At 44.9% G+C, this 20,538-nt stretch overlaps 1 protein-coding gene across 1 annotated transcript; it reads right to left on the bottom strand.

The window, feature by feature from the left end:
- Window positions 1-9,750: 9,750 nt before the first annotated feature.
- LOC142501090 (pulmonary surfactant-associated protein D-like) lies at window positions 9,751-19,572 on the bottom strand. The gene is made up of 5 exons (XM_075610430.1): window positions 19,430-19,572; window positions 18,996-19,196; window positions 14,812-14,919; window positions 12,789-12,872; window positions 9,751-12,266 (listed from the first exon to the last, which is right to left on the bottom strand). The coding sequence occupies exons 3-5, from the start codon at window positions 14,858-14,860 to the stop codon at window positions 11,887-11,889; spliced, it is 513 nt and encodes a 170-aa protein (XP_075466545.1). The 5' UTR covers window positions 14,861-14,919; window positions 18,996-19,196; window positions 19,430-19,572; the 3' UTR covers window positions 9,751-11,886.
- Window positions 19,573-20,538: the final 966 nt, after the last annotated feature.

The following is a 20,538-nucleotide window of genomic DNA, read 5'->3' as shown; positions in this document are numbered from 1 at the left end:
CAATAGGAAGTTTTTTTAAGGAATGACTTACAGTTAATACATGTTATGTGTCATTTGTAGTTACATTTATGGGCTTATATTTGGAAAGTTATTAATCATAAGTTATAGTGTGAAACAAACATTAGAAGCCTGAGTGATAGTCTTTATTGCAAATCCAATATATTGTTGAGTGGAACCGGGGATATTAAACGGCGTATAATCCGATTTCTATTTCTCTCGCACTTGTTATTGCGTTTGTGTTAAATGTCCTTATTACTGTACGTCTTTTCTATAGATTTTCTCCAGCATAACAGAATTCAGCATTCTTGTCGTTGCACACAGAAACAAAACGTTTATTTTGAAAATAATTACTTACATACAAAAATAGTAAGAATGGCAATGATGACATTTCAAATACAATAGATTATGATATTCTTAAGAATGGTTGCACATAGTAGCATTCTGTAGTTATCTTCTCCAGATATTAACACGTCTTTCTCTTCATGATGTTATCATTCTCTCCCTCCTGGATTCCTAGTCTCCTTGCTGACTATTTATCCAAATAAAACCACCCATTCAGCCATCTTAATTTGAAGTGTGATATCCTAATATACAGTAGTATTTTCATATAGTACTGATGTCATGTAAACTCCTTGTGAACATACATACTGTATTAGGAACTGAAGCTTCTTTTCTGAAATGGTTACTTCAGCATATCATTAGTGGGAAATGGCAACTGTCTGTTACAGCCGCTCATCTTAGCTAGCACCTACAGTTGTCAATAATCTCTGTGTCAGTATAGCCGTTCAAGCAACTTAAAACCATTATTTGACCTTTATGTCTATTCTAGTTGTTAGAATAGATTAACTTGCTTCAAATACTTTTACTTAAAATACTTCATATATAATTGAAATCTATCAAAATGTTACAGTATATGTTTGTAGCCCTCTTTCCCCCCCCCACCCTAAGTGAGATTGAGGTGGGTAGGTGTGTCTGACTACTTATCAGTGTGGTGCGGTACCTATTTGGCAACAAGGAGAACTGAGCTTCCGCCACGGGGAACCTGGGGTATGTACTTACACTCGGTGCAGCGCCTCCACTGATGAGGGATCCCAACGGGGTGGGAGTGTGCCCTCACCAGAACAACCATACAGTAAATACACACCGTGTGAATAAACAGTATTTACTGAGCAGAAACTGTAACTCCAATAACACCTCTTTGCATAACATCAAAACAATATATCAATAACAGTGCATCACTCTGAATGCATACCATCCCCCCCACCCACATGTCCATCATCACATTCCCCGCAGTCTCTTGAGTGTCCCCAACAATAAAGACCAGTGTGAGTGTGAGGGATAGCGCTTCCCTGTGTTGGGGCCCGGTGGTGCACTTAATATATACTACCTCCCTGACCAGTCCTGGTCAGGAAAATCCTTGGAACTCAGCAGCACCGCACAGTGATCCCACGGCGTGCTGCGCTGCTCCCTGCAGGAATGGGTGCACACGCTGCATCCACAGGAAAGGAATCTCCAGCCGGGATGTTTCTTTAACACAGTCTCTGAACACGCTGTCAGACAGTCAGATGCTGTCAGACAGCAACCCTCTTGCTGCTTTGAATAGGGTGAAGGAGTCCCTGTCCTAAGGCCAACACTATGCCATACAGCTTCCTCTGGTGTCATAGGGGACTAACTGGGCCCTGGGGTATACCTCTACCCTAGTCCCTGCATGCAGAATAACTCTCCCTGTAACTTCTGTCGGATCCCAGACTCTGGCAGCTCACCACGTGCAACTGGCACTGGTGATATACACACACTGAACAACTAGCTCCTAACTCACTTATCCTAACGCGCCTGCAGCCGACACACAGCTCTCAGTCAGCCGGCAGACAGTAACACACGCTGCACACACACTGCACTCAGTACAGTCAACGTCACATGCAACACTCCACACAGCAACCTGGAACCCTAACACTAACACTAACAGCTACGCACTGCAAACTTCTGGAACGCGTACAGCAACTTGCTGCACACTAGCACTATGCCTTCTTGTCAGGCCTCACAGCACTGCCAGCCGTGATCCTGACAAGACAGCACACAGACACGCACTAAGGGCAGCGTCCCTATCTGGGCCGTCCCTCAGCACTTACCCACTAACCTGGTGGGGAGTTGGGGCCTTACTTGGGATGTGGGGACCTTACTCGATGCAGGAGCTGCACATGCTCTCTGCACCCTTCCTTCCTTCACAGCTCCCCAGCTCCAACTGACAAACGTGCTCAAGCCCAAACAATGTATCCACTTTGCCTGCCTGGCCTTCCTAAGCCCTATTGGCTCCCTGGTGTCACATGGGGCATACAGAGGCTCATGGGATATGTAGTCCCAGCTCAGAGCCTTCCCTGGTAGGCTAGGGGTTCGCGGGCTTTTCCTACCCTGCACTGCGCTTGCGCAAGCTTTCCCGGGCTTTCTCTCTTCTCCCTGAGCTGTCCCTATGCTCGCGCGAGCTATCCCTAGCTCTGGGGCTTTCCCTGCGCCTACGCGTCCACTGCGCATGTGCGAGACGGTCCTTAATGGCGGCGCCCTGCTCTGCGGCCGCCGGGACCTTAGAGACGCGATCGCGGCCTTAGCAACGGCCCGATCGCGTCCCCGGCAACCGGCCGCAGGCAGGGGAAGCCGCGCTGCTCCCTGCTCCAGCCCCCACCCTTGGAAGCAGCCGTCGGGTCTTTCGGCACCCGCGATCGAGCTGCCCAAGGGGAGGGGGGTCTCAAGGAGCTGCGGGAGCTCCAGGCTACACTCTCCCCCTGGTGGAAAATCCAACGTCCTCGCTTGGAGAACGCCATACCCTGACATAAGGTTTATACAATTAAAATGCATGGCACAGAACATACAACACGTGTCGAATTTACCCTTCAGGTTACATTGCACTTCACACCAGACTATACCCGAGACTAGCTGAGACCATTTGTGGGGAGCCCCTAATTGAACATGTGGGGGTACCTCACTTTTGCGTCCGTGAGCCTCCCCTAGAAAAATTTCTTGGAGAGCACACTCTAAAGCGACAGTTACTGGCTCTTCGCTACTTCCTCCCCCTGGTGGAAGGAGTAGCACAGTGTCTCTGAAGCAGACCCTTACCCGGTCATCCGCGGCAGGGATGCGGCAGACCAGGAGGCCAGGCCCTTTTCCGCGGTCCACGACTTGGCGAATGGCACACTCCTTTTTGGGCTTAAAGGAGGCCAGTCTCCCTGGATCTTCCTTTACACAGTCCTTGTCCCTACGGACTTGCGAGGCTTTCACTGAAAAGCGAGCACTGGACAATGTCTCTGTTTCACCTGACCGGGGGTAAAGAGTAGACACCCGACCACTGCGGTGATTCACGGTGGCCAACAGGTCCTCGGGGATGCTGTCAGTTCCCACCTCGGCCGTCTTGGGACCTGTCCCCGGCACTTCTGGGGCAGTCCACTTACGTGCTGAAAATTCGGGAGCGTTGGATCCCAGTCCTGGGACCACTTGTGTCGGAGCGCACGGGCTCATACTCCGTTCAGAAGCCGCAACCCTGACCTTCTTCACGGCCAGCTCCATCGGAGATTGTGGGGAGTTAGGGAGTTCCTTACCACTCCACTGGCTTGGGATGGATTCTCCCAAGGAGGACACCTCCGCCAGGACGCGATGTAGAGGGGAGCCCTTCGCCCGGGTAACCAGACTTAAGGAGCCATCGTGCTCCGCGGTCACCTGGAGGCTCACCCCCGACACCCCTGGGGCAGTCGACTCACCCTCATCGTCGTTTGGTACTGGTCCCCATTCTAGGACCGATGGTACCTCGGTAGTAGGTCGGACTGACCATTGTAGGGCGCACGGGCCCACAGCAGGGTCCGCAACATCGGGATACACCTCCTCTAGGGCACACGGGCCCACAGCAGGCTCTGCATCCGCCAAGATAGGGTGTTCATTGCTGTCACTAAAGTGGTCCGCCGGCAGGCGCATCACCACAAGTGACTGGTCGCTGGATTCACTAGAAGGTGGGGGTATATACGCCTTACCCTGTGATTCCTCTGTATAATCGCTGAGGTGGTTCGCCGGTAGGCGCATCGCCACCGATGGGACTTCAACCTCGTCCCGCTCAGGAACCGGATCTGAAATGTTCACTCGGGCACACGGGCCCTCCACAACCGGTTGTTGGTAGCGGGAATCCCTAAGTAATTTCTCCCTGAAGACAGACTTAACTTCAGCACAACTCAGAGTGATATAGAGGTCAGGCTCCTCCTCCCTAGAACAGTCTGTCTCATCCACGTTTGGTTGAAAGTCACAGTGCTTGCTCCCCCTGGTGGAATCTGAAGGAGGGGCACTTTCTACAAGGGAGTGGTTCTGGCTCTGTGCTGAGTCACTCACAGTGCAGGGGCGGGGTTCAGGTTTTCGCGCCCAACCCGGACAATACTCTGCAACAATTTCTTGCACAGTCCTGGTGCTCTCCCGACTTGGCGGGAGCCGCCATCTTAGGTGTGACTCTCTGCTAGAGAGAGACTCCATTTTAATCACAGTCTCTGCAATTACACTAGGGCTCTCTTCTGTATAGATAGGGGGGTAGCCTTCTGGTTTTCCCGCCAATCCCGGACAGTTTTCCTCAACACAATCTAGTGCAGGCTTGCAGCCAGCAGCACGTGCGCTCCCCTGCTCTGGCGGGAGACGCCATTTGGCTGGGTCGGCGTAAACTAGGGGGTACCCCTCAGACGGGCCCCCGGGCATACACAGGGCGGACGGTGCCTCTGCCAGGCATATATCCGCGGTGGGGATGGCCACAAAAAGTATCATTTTCCATAGGGCCGTGGGATCGTGTTCTTCTTCTAAGAGACATGCGTGCGGCCACCCTGGAATTTCACGCATATAGGACTGAACCTCAACCGCGGGCATAGTTGCGGGAAGGCCTCCTACTGCCACTACCTGGCCAGGCTCCATATACTGCCTCAAAGCCCAGGCAAGGACCTCGTGTCCGGACTTCACAAACATGGCGACAAAAAAAATTGAGACTTGGACAATTTGGGAAAAAAATGGAACAGGGCACCCCAGGTCTGTATCTCAGCAGCGCCTCCAAATGTAGCCCTCTTTCCCCCCCCCACCCTAAGTGAGATTGAGGTGGGTAGGTGTGTCTGACTACTTATCAGTGTGGTGCGGTACCTATTTGGCAACAAGGAGAACTGAGCTTCCGCCACGGGGAACCTGGGGTATGTACTTACACTCGGTGCAGCGCCTCCACTGATGAGGGATCCCAACGGGGTGGGAGTGTGCCCTCACCAGAACAACCATACAGTAAATACACACCGTGTGAATAAACAGTATTTACTGAGCAGAAACTGTAACTCCAATAACACCTCTTTGCATAACATCAAAACAATATATCAATAACAGTGCATCACTCTGAATGCATACCATCCCCCCACCCACATGTCCATCATCACATTCCCCGCAGTCTCTTGAGTGTCCCCAACAATAAAGACCAGTGTGAGTGTGAGGGATAGCGCTTCCCTGTGTTGGGGCCCGGTGGTGCACTTAATATATACTACCTCCCTGACCAGTCCTGGTCAGGAAAATCCTTGGAACTCAGCAGCACCGCACAGTGATCCCACGGCGTGCTGCGCTGCTCCCTGCAGGAATGGGTGCACACGCTGCATCCACAGGAAAGGAATCTCCAGCCGGGATGTTTCTTTAACACAGTCTCTGAACACGCTGTCAGACAGTCAGATGCTGTCAGACAGCAACCCTCTTGCTGCTTTGAATAGGGTGAAGGAGTCCCTGTCCTAAGGCCAACACTATGCCATACAGCTTCCTCTGGTGTCATAGGGGACTAACTGGGCCCTGGGGTATACCTCTACCCTAGTCCCTGCATGCAGAATAACTCTCCCTGTAACTTCTGTCGGATCCCAGACTCTGGCAGCTCACCACGTGCAACTGGCACTGGTGATATACACACACTGAACAACTAGCTCCTAACTCACTTATCCTAACGCGCCTGCAGCCGACACACAGCTCTCAGTCAGCCGGCAGACAGTAACACACGCTGCACACACACTGCACTCAGTACAGTCAACGTCACATGCAACACTCCACACAGCAACCTGGAACCCTAACACTAACACTAACAGCTACGCACTGCAAACTTCTGGAACGCGTACAGCAACTTGCTGCACACTAGCACTATGCCTTCTTGTCAGGCCTCACAGCACTGCCAGCCGTGATCCTGACAAGACAGCACACAGACACGCACTAAGGGCAGCGTCCCTATCTGGGCCGTCCCTCAGCACTTACCCACTAACCTGGTGGGGAGTTGGGGCCTTACTTGGGATGTGGGGACCTTACTCGATGCAGGAGCTGCACATGCTCTCTGCACCCTTCCTTCCTTCACAGCTCCCCAGCTCCAACTGACAAACGTGCTCAAGCCCAAACAATGTATCCACTTTGCCTGCCTGGCCTTCCTAAGCCCTATTGGCTCCCTGGTGTCACATGGGGCATACAGAGGCTCATGGGATATGTAGTCCCAGCTCAGAGCCTTCCCTGGTAGGCTAGGGGTTCGCGGGCTTTTCCTACCCTGCACTGCGCTTGCGCAAGCTTTCCCGGGCTTTCTCTCTTCTCCCTGAGCTGTCCCTATGCTCGCGCGAGCTATCCCTAGCTCTGGGGCTTTCCCTGCGCCTACGCGTCCACTGCGCATGTGCGAGACGGTCCTTAATGGCGGCGCCCTGCTCTGCGGCCGCCGGGACCTTAGAGACGCGATCGCGGCCTTAGCAACGGCCCGATCGCGTCCCCGGCAACCGGCCGCAGGCAGGGGAAGCCGCGCTGCTCCCTGCTCCAGCCCCCACCCTTGGAAGCAGCCGTCGGGTCTTTCGGCACCCGCGATCGAGCTGCCCAAGGGGAGGGGGGTCTCAAGGAGCTGCGGGAGCTCCAGGCTACATGTTGAAGAAGCATATGTTAGCGTACGAAACATGTTAGAGTACCTCTACAGCGTCATGTGAACCCTGTTTGTCTTGTTCCTCAATAAAGAAGCTTATTTTTATTGCACCTAATCCAGCCACCGTCACATCTTTTTCCTATATGCACCTTTAAGCAGCGCACTGCCTGTATGTTCCATCCAGTGATACGCCCTTTATGTTCAAAAAGAACCTTCAGAACGTATTCCAGTGCTCAGACACATCTCCTTATCTTTGTAGGACATCTCTTCAACAATTGTCCTGCAATCTTTCACTCAAATGCTTGAATCGTAATTCTGACAAATACAATTTCTTACAGTTTGGCTTCATTACAACCCAAGATTTTCCAACATATCAACACAAGCCTTTGGGCATGCTGAAAATACATGGAACATATCTTTACCTGAAGAAACAATTCATATTGTCAGAAGAAGTTTTTTACATCTAGAGAATGAAAGTGGCGATTAAGAGGCAGATTCCCCAAGCGCCGGTACGAGTTAGCGCACATGATGATGTAGACTATCATCTTAAAACACACCTCTTTAACAAAGCATGTTGGTAGCTCCGCTGGCTGATACTACAGTATATACCTCATACATCGACCTTGACCCCTTGCTGACGCCCTAACAAGAACACCCTCCAACTGTCTCTGTACACTCTTCCTGCTTACCACTTAGATTGTAAGCTCTTCTGGTCAGTGACTCCTTTTCCTTTTGTTACTTTTATGTCTCAAACTCTTATTCCCATTATGTGGTATATTATTACAGTATGTCACGTGTATTACTGCTATGAAGCACTATGTATGTAGATGGAACTATATCAGGGGTCTCCAAACTCAGTCCTCAAGAGCCACCAACAGGCCAGCTTTTCAGGATATCCTTGCTTCTGCACAGGTGGCTCAATAAATGGCTCAATTGAAGACTAAGCCACTTAGTCTGAGCCACGTGTGCTAAAGCAGGGAATGCATAAAACCTGGCCCGTGGTGGCTCTTGAGGACTGAGTTTGGAGACCCCTGCACGATATAAATAAAGATATACATATACATACAGTACTGTACATACAATACCATTAAGGTGATTGGGAGATCATACTGGATTATGTGCACTAACCGGTACCAGTGCTTGGGGAATCTTCCCCCAAAGATCTTCACAGTTAAGAGATCAGCGTGTGGTGTTTACGTGAAACGTTTGAATCATACCTGGCCATGATGATAATGATAATAATGACCATTGAATGAGATTGGTACTATTGAATAATTGTTCTTCATCTTTAAAGGCAAGAGATACCCACAGTGAGAACAATCTGACTGCCTCTGCCTCTCTATTGCATAGTAATATAGTATTTCTGACTGCTAACACATGTACATCATAATGATCAGATAGGCGGGTAGCTTGCCCAGAAAGAATTTGAAGGCAAAACCCTGTTACTGTATGTCACTTGTATTACTGCTATGAAGCACTATGTATATAGATGGCACTATATAAATAAAGATATACATATACATACATACATTACCATTAAGGTGAATGGGAGATAATACTGAATTAGGTGCACTAACCGGTACCAGTGCGTGGGGAATCTTCCCCCAAAGATCTTCACGGTTAAGAGATCAGCGTGTGGTGTTTACGTGAAATGGTTAAATCATACCTGGCCATAATGATAATAATGACCATTGAATGAGATTGGTACTATTGAATAATTGTTCTTCATCTTTAAGGGCAAGAGATATCCACTAGTGAAAACTACAGTATCTGATTGCCTCTGCCTCTCTATTGCATACTGTAGTAATATAGTATCTGTGACGGCTAACACATGTACTTTGACAGTACCAGCTGTGCTGAAGCAGGGATATTCTGAAAACTTGAAATGTTGGTAGCCTGTCAGGACTGGAGTTGGCCAGCCCTACTATAGATGAATTTGCAATGAGATGAGAGGGAGTCGGCCCTTCCCATGTGAGAGGAATAATGTTTTGGGGGGAGCTTTTCCGCATGTTTGGGTTCTGTTTTCTTCACAGTTCTAGGTTTTTCCCTGAAGAATTATTTAATTAATATCTATCTCTTGTGTATTTTCTCAGAGCACTGGTTTTGTAATAAATGGACCATTTTAGATTAGAATAATATTGCTCGGAGATCGTCAGTTTAACATGTGGGATTTAGTGATGTGGACACAACCGATGCCCAACACCAATTCTAAGCAGCAATTTCCACATTTCTGTCCATTGATTTTTATTAGAAGTCATATGTCATTCAACCTTTTCACCAAATCAGACCTGTTGCAGTTTCCCGTTTTACATCAGCACCATCTGCTGTCCCAAACTGTTTTGTGCAATAACTAAGTAGCAGTTTCTAAATTAGTCTCCCTATCTTTCCCACCGCAAGTGCTAGAACAGCAACAAATATATAACACAGCAAGTGATACAAAAAGATTAGCAGGAAGTCTGGTGGAAGTGTATTGTGATTTTATTGATTATTGCTATTAATTCGCTTACATTTACGTGTGTAAGGCACAGGATTATGCAAATAGAAAGAAATACAGAAAGTAACAAATAATAGTTGTAATCTAAGGCTCAGAAATACAAGAAAGCAAAGTAACCGAAACCCCCGCCTATCGTTAACCCATATGGTACGTACATTTTTGGATGCAAACAGAACAATTGTAAAAGGAGCAATAAGTAACCTCCATGTTGTGTTACAGGACTGGAAGTGGGAGGTCTCCCAGAGTTAAACCGCACTTTTTCTGGCCCCCTCCTCCCCCTCTCGTTTCCCGAGATACTTACTGGTGAAGTCAGGCCCCCTCCTCCCTCTCATTTACTTACTTACTGGTGAAGTTACCACCGGTATTACTTCCTAGTTGTTAAAGGGGATTTGAATGTCCATTCTATAGAAAGCCACAACCGAGCATGTTACAGCTTCCAATCGGCCCGAGATTTGGCAGCCATTTTGCTTCCCCTGAGGGATATTTGACTTCACCGGTAAGTATCTCAGGAGCCCCAGAGCTGAAAATAGTGGTGTTTTGGCTCAGTGGGGACTGGGAATCCCACCCTATAATAAAAACGGGCTAAAAAACAAAAAACGAATAGGAAGAACCGCCCCTTTAATATCCCAAGGTTGCTGAAGAGAATGCCTAAATATGTTATTTCCAATCCCACTGAATTTCATTGGTTATTTTGCAGAGTAGTATAGTAACAGAGCAGCCACACACAGAAAAGTGTTATTAGCTGGGAAAGAATGGGATTTATTAGAGACGTATGTATGGCCCCACTATAGGTATATACCACACAGAGATATTACCGTCTCGTTAGATTGGGTGCAAAGAAGATTTCCATAACTCTTTCTCTCTGCATATAAAAAGCCCTGTATTGCATCTAATCTGGTGTAACTGGGGTTCCTATGGCATCTTTTCTCTTTGACAAAGCGCAGGCGCGCGAAATGATCGTCGGTTTTATGACGTCACACCGGTGACGTCATCAGTGAGTGCGGAGCGGAGAGTATTATGCGAGCAGCTTCTGCCCAAGATACCAGGTTGTATATGGCTGGGCTAAGACTGCAGCGGGGGATTGTAGATTTCTACACCGTACTGCAGAGCTGTTCTGTTGCTTTGCTGACAACGCTGTAAACGTATTGATTGATGGTTTGTCTCCGGCCTGGAGGCTTGTTTGTCAGGACTCCACATGAGGGGAATTTGAGATAACATAGGGAATACTTCCAAGGGAGACCCACAACACATTCCCTGATTTAGGAGGCAGCTGCTCTGTAATTTAGAGACACTGGCAGAATCCAGCTCTTAACTACTGGTGCAATACAGCACAATTTCCTTCGAGATAGGACACAAACGCTTACCACATACAGGTTGGGTGTGTTAGAGGTCCTTTCCATGACTATGATACACAAACACCACTTGTAGCATGCAAGAACGTGTGCACAATAGGAGGGTTATGCATTAGTCTGTGAGGATATACCAATAGGTATTTGTTGCTGTTAGCTGCGTGCTGACTATACTAGGTCAGATTGAGCACTCCACTCTCTGCACCCATTCCCTGTTCTTTTTAACAATTTGTACTTGTCTTTGCATAACTGTTTAATAAACTATTTTTACTGTATATTACTAAATGGTATATTGTTTTTTTACCCAGGGATTGAATCTTTCCCAACCATTTAATAGTATAGGTGAGTGCAAATAGGAATTCTTTTGGGTTTTTCCTTTTAACCCTTCCCTGCCTTAACATATGTTGATAATTCCCGTATGCACCTCCTATCTATATGTATATATTTTGCGTACATTTGGTGAGCGGCAATATCCTCTGTTTCAGTTCCTATGGCATGCCTATTATTTTACCAGCATAAATATGTTACATGGTTGTTCTATAGACAATGGGGCTGCTGCGTCAAGGCAAATGTGACGCATATTGTGTAATTTTCATCTTGCCTTTTTGCTTCAATGTATCAAGGTGCTTGCTCTAAGTTTTGCACCGTGTGTGTGTGTCAGTTTGTCTTTAGAAGGAGTGAGGGAGGAGTTTCATAACGCACAGATTACAATGAGATGCAGCAAACTCTGTGTCTGCGCGCCTCACTTTCAGATCTTGTATTTGCGTCCAAAACATCTGCCAGGTCTGAGACGGCGTAAACTTTTCTCGCCAACAGTTTGCAGCAAATGTAAGAAACACTTTCATACATTCGACCACAAATACAAGCAGAAAATGGCGCAATGCAGCAAAGCAAACCTCTATTCACACTTTACGTTCATACATCTCCCCCAAAGTCTACATTGGTAGTGGATCGGCAAAGTGCATTACCTGTCTGTTCCCACACCACCACTCTATGACAATCCTGTGTACATATCCCAACAAGAAGACTCATTTTACCACCAATACCATGAATAGCCTTAAAATCTCTGCTGTCTACTCCCCAAACCCCACCGCCCCCCACAGTGAGATCTGTAAACGTTTTTGGCGAGGAGGCTAAAAGAATTCACATACGATCAGACGTTTGTCATTGCAATTCGCATCATTCCATTTTCCATTTTCGACCATTTCCACGCAGTCCTCCATCCCATTGTCATTATTCGGTTCATTAGGATGCCAGTTAGAGTAGCCAATCAACTCACCAGTTGGGTATCTAAACGTGCCTTCCGTTTCTATGTCGTTTATACCCAAAAATAGTTTCTTCTTGTACTGCAAACTTAGTGCTAACACAGCTTGGTTGTCCTCTGAGTTCCGCGGTGAAGCCACCTGACCTCCAGTTTCGGAGCAAATTGCTTTTGCCTCATTAAAGTTGCCTTCTGTGCCGCTTGTAACAAAAAAATTTGTTCCAGCGCGTGTCACAGTAGAAAAAAGCAATGCTGGAACACAGAGAACAAGTATGTTCTGGTTAAGATACAATGCTCACTACGTCTGAGATCATTCAGATGTTAAATGTTTCCTTAACTCCAAATATTCTATTAATGGGGATGTGATGATCTTCATATTTTATAGAGCCAAAACACATAGTAGTTTATAGTATTAGCCAGGAAATAAAGCAATAAAGAGATACAGTTTATATGGAGAGTGCACTTCTCCTTCAGAACCAGCGCTTTCACAAAGACTCTTCCTGTTATAATACTTAGCATGGACACCATGTCATTATAGTCACGAGAACAAGATATTTTATCCCTGAATACTCCCAGTAGGATAATGATCCTTTTTATCTCAACATTGCACACAATGATGTTAGTAACTGAATTTGGAGATATTACCATAAAAAGGTGTCAACTCTCTTGGGGCATTGTTACTTAATACCCATAAGGGCCAGGTCTGGTATAACACATCAGGAAATGTAGCACAGAACTGATTGTACATCATCTTGTTTGGGCTAAAGTACTAACCTTTACTCATCGCTGCTACAGTGGTTTGCAAAGCAGTCAGGCGTACTCCCATGGAAAATATTTGGATTTTGAGAGCTTCAAGTGCTGAATGGGAAGGGATTTTTGACAGTTAGAGATCCATTTCATAATTTTACCTTTGTTTACTTAAGAAGATCATAGTTTTAAAAATAATGCTGATCAAGTGATCTACAACAGTGTTGCTCAACTCCAGTCCTCAAGACCCTCCAACAGGTCAGGTTTTAAGGATATCCCAGCTTCAGCACAGGTGGCTCAGAGGCTCAGTCTTGAGCACCCCTGATCTACAACATACGTCAGTAGAATGCATTGCACATGCCTGGTCCTGGAGCAATTTAAATTACCCATTGCTGTTTGGCAACAATAGTGACCTTAGGTAAGGGCAAACGTAGCAACTGCCCGGGGCCCCACACTGTAGGAGGGCACTACATTTGACAAATGTTTGCAAATCATTGCATTGAATTCTATTCTTTCATGTTAGGGTGGATGAAACAATTGCTAAACTAGATGACAGATTTATACAAATTGTGCAGTTTAAGGACAAGTATGGTTTTGGTGTAAAATCTTTGGCTAAAATGGGTGATGATAACCTTGAAAAGGGAGGCAAAGAGTTGCTGACTGAAATCAGGAGTTGATTTTAGTTATATTGGCAACCTCAAGAAAAAGGGCTAGTTCTAGTAACCCTTCAGTTTATTCGTTAGTCCAACATTTAAATATTTACCCACATTCATGTGTGTAGTGCTTTGCATTACTCTCACTGTTCTTGTAACAGTTTTGTCAGGTGAGAGGTGATTTGCAAAGTTGAAAAGGATAAAGACTTATTTACGCTCTCTATGATATAGGAACGTGTAGTGGGATTAGCATTGATTTAAATTGAACATAACATTGGCAGAGATTTAGATATTAGGGATCTGATTGAGGACTTTGCTCCTAATAAGGCTCAAAAAGTGGCATTCCAATAAATATACAATTGAATTTTATTAATCATTTACCTGGCTATTAGCATATATCCTATTATGATATCTTCATGTAACGCTCCTCTTTGTGTTGGTAAGAGAATTAAATGTGCAGGTACTTTTTATTGTTTATGACTTGTGTACTGTAACTGTTACAGTGCAGTGGTGATAAACTGTAATGTTTGATGTTATATACATTGGAATATTCTTCACTCCAGTTGTAATAAATATGAATTACACTAGATGTACAGTATTATGATACTTTCATTGTCGCTTCATCGACAGGATAAAGTGACATTTAAATTAGAAATGCCCGACTTGCTAAGTTGTTTATGTCATCAAACTTTTAGTCACATTGGAAGTAGCTTTGGGCATCTTTGTTTGTTTTTTGTTGTATACACTTACCAGAACACCTTCCTACTGTCTCTGTACATTCTTCCCATTTACCAATTCGATTGTAAGCTCTTTAGGTCAGGGACTCCTTTTTCTATATGTCACTTTTATGTCTGAAGCACTTCTTCCCATTATGTGTTATTTGTATTATTTGTTATTTATATGAATCCCTGATGAAGGTGTTTGTTCACCGAAACGTCGGATGGTTTGTGACTGTGACCAGTCAATAAATGATCTTTTTGTAATGTATTGGATTTTGACTTGGTGTGCTCGGCTACACTTTTGTTTTATTTATATGAATGTCACGTGTATTACTGCTGTGAAGCACTATGTACATTAATGGCGTTATATAAATAAAGACATACACACATCAAATTCAAGCCCCTAAGAACCCAAAGGCCACCGTGTTTGCATTACACAGATAAAAGAGAGAATGGTTCTACATATAGATACATAGGATAAACAATGCTAATAGTCTCACCGTTGTTTGTTCAATGGAGGTCGTCTGCAGGTAATAAAATATTATAATGAACCAACATTGCTGCGTCGTATAATATTATTATACCTGAACTTTCTTTTCTTAGGTTTGCTGTTCATAATCTGAAACTTATCTACATTTCTCCACAACTACAAGGCCAGTGTGGCATCACAATACGTACCTGCAGATCCACTTTGTCCCTTCTCTCCTGGGGGTCCCTGTGCTCCCATGAGCCCTGGAGTTCCAGCAATACCTTGGGGTCCTCGTGGGCCATTTAATCCTGCTGGTCCTGGGAAGAGTAGGAGGTGAATTTTTTAATGTTCAAACTTAGGGCCTCATGCAGTAAGCATTGATAAGCCACTTATCGGAAGCTTCTCGCCAAAACAGCCAACAGCGATTCAGTAAGCCCAGAGAAGCTGGCGATAAGAGCAAAAATCGCAGGGTTTTTTTGGCCTGAAAAAAAAAAAACTCTGACCGCTCTGTGATAAGCCAATTTTCGCCGCTCCTCGCCAGCTTTTCAAACTCGCTGTATTCTAGTAGCCCTGACCAGCAGCTGATCGCCGCTCTAGAATTGCTATTTTCTCTCAAAATCGTTGGCAAGAAGGTGGGGAAAAGCAGTGATGAGCGGCAAGATGGCACTTAGAAAAAATCAGGCCTTGTTCCAGCATCTGATTGATGCCGGGGGTCTCTGGAGCTGATACCCATTAATACCTGCACCGGAGACCCCCGGCATGAATCAGATGCCTGAAAAAGGCATTTACAGCCCACTTAATTACCATAGCGGCTAACCGCTAAGGCAATGAAGGGGTTAAACACCCATTTCAGGTTATTGTGGGTAGAGGGGGTGGGTGACGGTGGTATTTGGCCCTTGGTGGGTGTTTAGGCCATGCGGGGGGGGTTTCCGGTGGACTTAACCCCTTCATTAACTTAGCAGTTAATACCACCCGGTAGGCCTAGACACCTTGGGGATAATAGCCCCTTTACCCACCCCCGCTACCCATAATACTAAAAAATACTCACAACAGCCATACGACCCACCTCCTTGGCCCCCAATAAATATTACAATATTTAACAAACAACCATACACAACCCACCCACAGGTGGTACCCCTGGGCGCCCGGGGGTCATGTAAAGGAAATTAAGCCAGCCAATCAGAATAGTTATTTTGCCCATTACTGTATGTATGTGTTAGTGGGGGGGAAGGTGGTATTGATTTAAATGTAGGACATGTTTTATTTTTTCACATACAGGATTGGTACCGCAGGGCAGCGGGGACCAACAGGGACCACCCGAGGACCCCCAGATGCCCACGGGTACCACCCGAGGACCCCTGGACACCCACAGGTACCACCTGAGGATCCACGGGGGACACCTGCGGGGAAGAACCGGGGCAGCTGGGGGGACCTGCAGGGACCACCCAATGGCCCCCAGATCCTTTTGGAATCCCACGAGGGCCCCCAGACCCCCATGGGAACCACCCAAGGGCTCCCAGACACCCATGGGGACAACCTGGAGACCCCACTTGGGCCCACAGACACCCGCGGGTACCACCTGGAGGCCCACGGAGCCTAGTGGGGAACACCCGGACATCTCCAGGCACCCATGGGTACCCCCCGAGGTGCACTGTAGGGCCTGCAGACACTTGTTGAGACCACCAGGGACACCCGTCAGCCTGTGGTATTAATCGTGTGTGTTAAAAAATAGATATTGGTTTTATGGGGATTGTGTATTGGTGCTTGGTGAAAAATATCATTATTTCTGGCGAGATTTTCACAGAGAGAGGCGGATATCTCGGCAGCAGATACAAGTCGCCGGGTGAGCCCGTTTTTGAAGGGCAGGTCATCTCGGCTCTGGCAACTCGCCATGTTTGGAAATATTTCTCTCACTGTTATTCGTGGCTTTCTGCATACCATGAGAGCAACTCGGCAAAAACGTGGCGAGTTAAAACCCCTGCCGATTAATTTCTATCGGACTTTACTGCATTAAGCCCTTACTCGGATGCCTCTTATCTTACTTGAATTACTATGTTTAAAGCGTCGTCGGCAACCAAAGAGTTGATCAATGTGGTAAAAGAAAGAAATTATTTATCTCCATAGACTTCCTTGTGTCCAGTAACCTAAACCAAAAGCACTGGGAAATCAAAGTAAGAATATGAGTTCATGGCGGGATGAAAGCGTGTGATACATATTTTCTATTAATCTCCAGAATACAGTTATATTATTTTTATAGATTGGAAGATAGTGTCACATCAATATTGACAAACACAGCCCCTGTAAGTTCAGAACCCAAACCTACCACCCCATATATATTTGTGTCAAAAAGGAGTGTGACTGAGATTGTGACTTCATGTAACACAACAAAAGGCAAATGCCTCAGTACTACATCCAATATGACAAATTATATAGTTAAATACTTCTGTTTATCTTTTCACAAGTGAGAGTCATTTGGTAAAATGTTTGTCTTCCAGGAGATCAGAGGAGTGTAGAACGGCACCATAAAAAGGTGGGGGGGAGGGGGAAATGCAGAAAATAGCGCAATAATGTAACAACACGTTTCTATAAAAACTTGATATCGGGTGCCCGGGAACAGGAAACGCGTCACTCACAGTCTTCTCTCACTCTGACGCGTTTTGCTGCCGATCGGTTTCAGGCATCAATTGCTCCCCTCCACCAGGTTATTACTATATTTCCTTACTGATTACATGTTTATTCACTTATTCTATTACAACACATTCAATTAAAAACCGGGCAATCTTTTCATTTAGAGTTTGGGATCTTGGAAATGTGATCACCCATAAGTCTAATATTTATGTTAAAAAAGGCTAAAACACCTTTATGCTAAATGTGTCTATGCGGTTATACCCCATTATTCCTAAATTTGAGAATTATTATCTCGCAATGGTACTCTCTCTGTATATTTAACATTATCCTTTATTAAAAATATATTAATATGCAGTATTTAAAAATGTGTTTTGTTTTTATATTTGAAAGTGCATTATAAAATTCATATAAAATCTTAAAACATCATAAGGGATAGGTGAAATGTGAATTACATGACCACAAAGTCAATATTTGATCTACTATAGTTACAAAAAGTAATGCAAAGGGATTTCAAATACTAGATTTAGGTCCTAACTGTTCATATTATAGATGGAAACATATAAATGATCCATTCTATTATATCTTAAAGGGACTCACTTATAACAATAAAAGCTCTAACATAGTGTATGAGAATGTGAAGGGGAGGGCATATAAACCATACATAACAAAAATACCGAATAAAAACAGGTAGCTGATAGAAACATCAAATAATTTATACAAAACAAAATCCTATCTACTGTACATACAGTAGGGAAACAGCAAAAGCTATTATTGAGGTGATCTGATTAACCTATATACATAAACACCCCATCATGATATAGTGCAAGAGAGGCAAATATAGGACATAAATATCATTACTATTACTAGAAAAGGGAGAGAGAGAAACAACAATAACATATCACAAGAAAGAGGTACAAAAAATATAAACCGCAGAGGAACGGTTCCGTTAGTGTAATATTTTTTATACCTGTTTGTTGTGATATCTTATTGCTGTGTCTTTCTACTTTTTATTATGGTGCCTTCCTACTGTATTAATAGACTGGTCATTCACAGTGCACAGCAAGAACTGCCATTTACTGTATAAGGTGGGATGAGTTTGTAACCAGGGAGGAGGCGTCACCAACCCCCAAATTGTTTACCAATAGAAATTTACAAGCAAAGAATTTAAAGCAGTAAAACGTGAAATCCTATATATTTTTTTGATAAATAACTTCTGTAGTATTAGATAATACTTACTATAGTTTCTTACATTAATCACTTAATGACATACAGTAGGAGGTTTTAGCCCACCTCCCAATCAGTGCAAGACCGTTGCAACACATTCCTGTTGTGATAATTTGTTGCCAATATTCCCAGCAGTTTGAGCTGCAAACTGTAACAATAGATAATGTTACCTTAGTAATATAAGGATACATTGTAGCTGCTGAGTTACACAGCCTGAAGCAGCCATTATGTTAGTCACATAATCAGGATTTTTATAAATTTATAACAGGAGCACCAAACCATTGCCAGCATAGGTAAAAATGTAGAATTATACTGTACATTGTCACATGCTTTACATGATATAAATAAAAAAATCAAATAAAAAATTTAGCATTGCTGCTTTAACTGAATGACTCTCTTATGAAAAGATAAACAGATACGTATTAATTATATAATTTGTCACATTGGATGTAGCACTGAGGCTTTTTGTCTTATGTTGTATCACATTGACAGCATTAAAAACTAATGGTGCCGTCAGGTGTTTATAGAAGGAATTATTTACCCTTTACCCCAACTGGTCCCCTTGGTCCTTCCTTCCCATCGCTGCCAGGTAATCCGTCCTCTCCTGGAGATCAACAGGTAACCATAGAACAGACGTCTTTGTCCTTCTCGTGCAACACTATGGTACTGGCTGTTACCAGTGACCCACAGAGCAGAAGGGCGCTGAGAGTCTGAAGAAGAAGCATCTTGCAACTGTTCGTACCTGTATAGAAAGACAAGTGAACAAATCTTCCTGCAATGCTAATTGTACATTTTACACGTACTCCTGCTAGATTTTAAAGTAACAAAGTGTTATTAAGAATAACTGGATAACTTTTGAAAACGTATCATTATTAGAAATGTCAGAGCAACAAACTGTAGTATTTTGAAATGTGAAATTAGTAAAATAAGATGAAACATTTGTATAATCACACAGTATGGTTTGGTATTACTCACCCGGCCCTGATACTGTAACTCTGCAGCAGAACTCCAGCAGGTTAGAGAGAGAGAGAAATTGTTGTATCAAACACATGGAGAATACAGGTTTATATACCTCCTCCAAAGAAGAAAAACGCCCATCAGAGCACAGTATCTATCATTATGCAAATACTTGGAATGTAGATAAGTTATTAAACATCTGATAAGCTTCATTTCAAGAAACTTTATTGCAAAACTTTATTTTGTTTATATGGTGATGAATACATTGTGTATTAAACTGGCATGCAAATAACTTTATAATAATAATAATTGTTTGTTCTTGTATAGCGCTGCTAGTTTTATGTGTGTGTGTGGAGGGGGGGGGGGGTTCTTTTATATGTAATTGGGGGTGGGGAGGTTATATGTATTTGGGGGGTGGGGGCTTTCTTTTATATTTATTTGGGGGTGGAAGGGTTCTTTTACATGCATTTGGGGGGTAGGGTTTTTTTGGTATGTATTTTGTGGGGGGATATTCTGTGTCGGGGGAGGGGTTGGAGAGAATGAGTGAGAGGAGGGGGATTGCGTGAGAGTGGGGTAATTGATGGAGGGGGGAGAGTGAGAGGAGAGAGTGAGGAAAAGAGGGAGTAAGAGTGAGACAGAGGGGAGAGAAATACATATGGGGGTAATTGATGGAGGGGTGAGAGGAGAGAGGGAGCGAAAGAAAAAGAGGGCGTGAGACTGAGGGGAGAGAAAAGCATGGGAAGAGGGGGGGAAAGGGGGGGAATAGAGGGGGCTTGTGAGGTGGGAAATGGAGGGGGGGGGGGGCTCGCAAGACCGCTGAATTGAGGGAGGGGGAGCGGTTGCAACTCTAGTCCTGAGTACCAGGAAATCTGTCTGTGGCACTGAGTATATATTTGGGGGGTTAGTGTAAGTATGTATTTGGGAGGTTAGTGTATATATTTATCGGTGGGGTGGGTTAGTATAAGGATGTATTGTGGGGAGTTAGTGTTAGTATGTATTTTGGTGAGGTTAGTGTAAGTATGTATTTGGGTGGATTAGTGTATGAGATGTCCAAGATAATCAACGCACCTCGTAGGAAGAAAAAAGAGAAGAAAAGAGCACAATAGTGAAGCAAGTTCACAACACAG

Source organism: Ascaphus truei, chromosome 8 (genome assembly GCF_040206685.1).
Source record: "Ascaphus truei isolate aAscTru1 chromosome 8, aAscTru1.hap1, whole genome shotgun sequence".
Classification (NCBI taxonomy): Eukaryota; Metazoa; Chordata; class Amphibia; order Anura; family Ascaphidae; genus Ascaphus; species Ascaphus truei.
This window is presented reverse-complemented; position numbering and strand designations above follow the sequence as displayed.

Coding starts and splice junctions, on each gene's coding strand:
- LOC142501090 (XM_075610430.1), bottom strand. CDS start 14,860: ATGGGAGCACAGGGACCCCCAGGAGAGAAGGGACAAAGTGGATCTGCA. Junction 12,873..14,811: donor GGGACAAAGTGGATCTGCAG/GTACGTATTGTG, acceptor CTTCCCATTCAG/CACTTGAAGCTCTCAAAATC. Junction 12,267..12,788: donor TGTAGCAGCGATGAGTAAAG/GTTAGTACTTTA, acceptor TCTGTGTTCCAG/CATTGCTTTTTTCTACTGTG.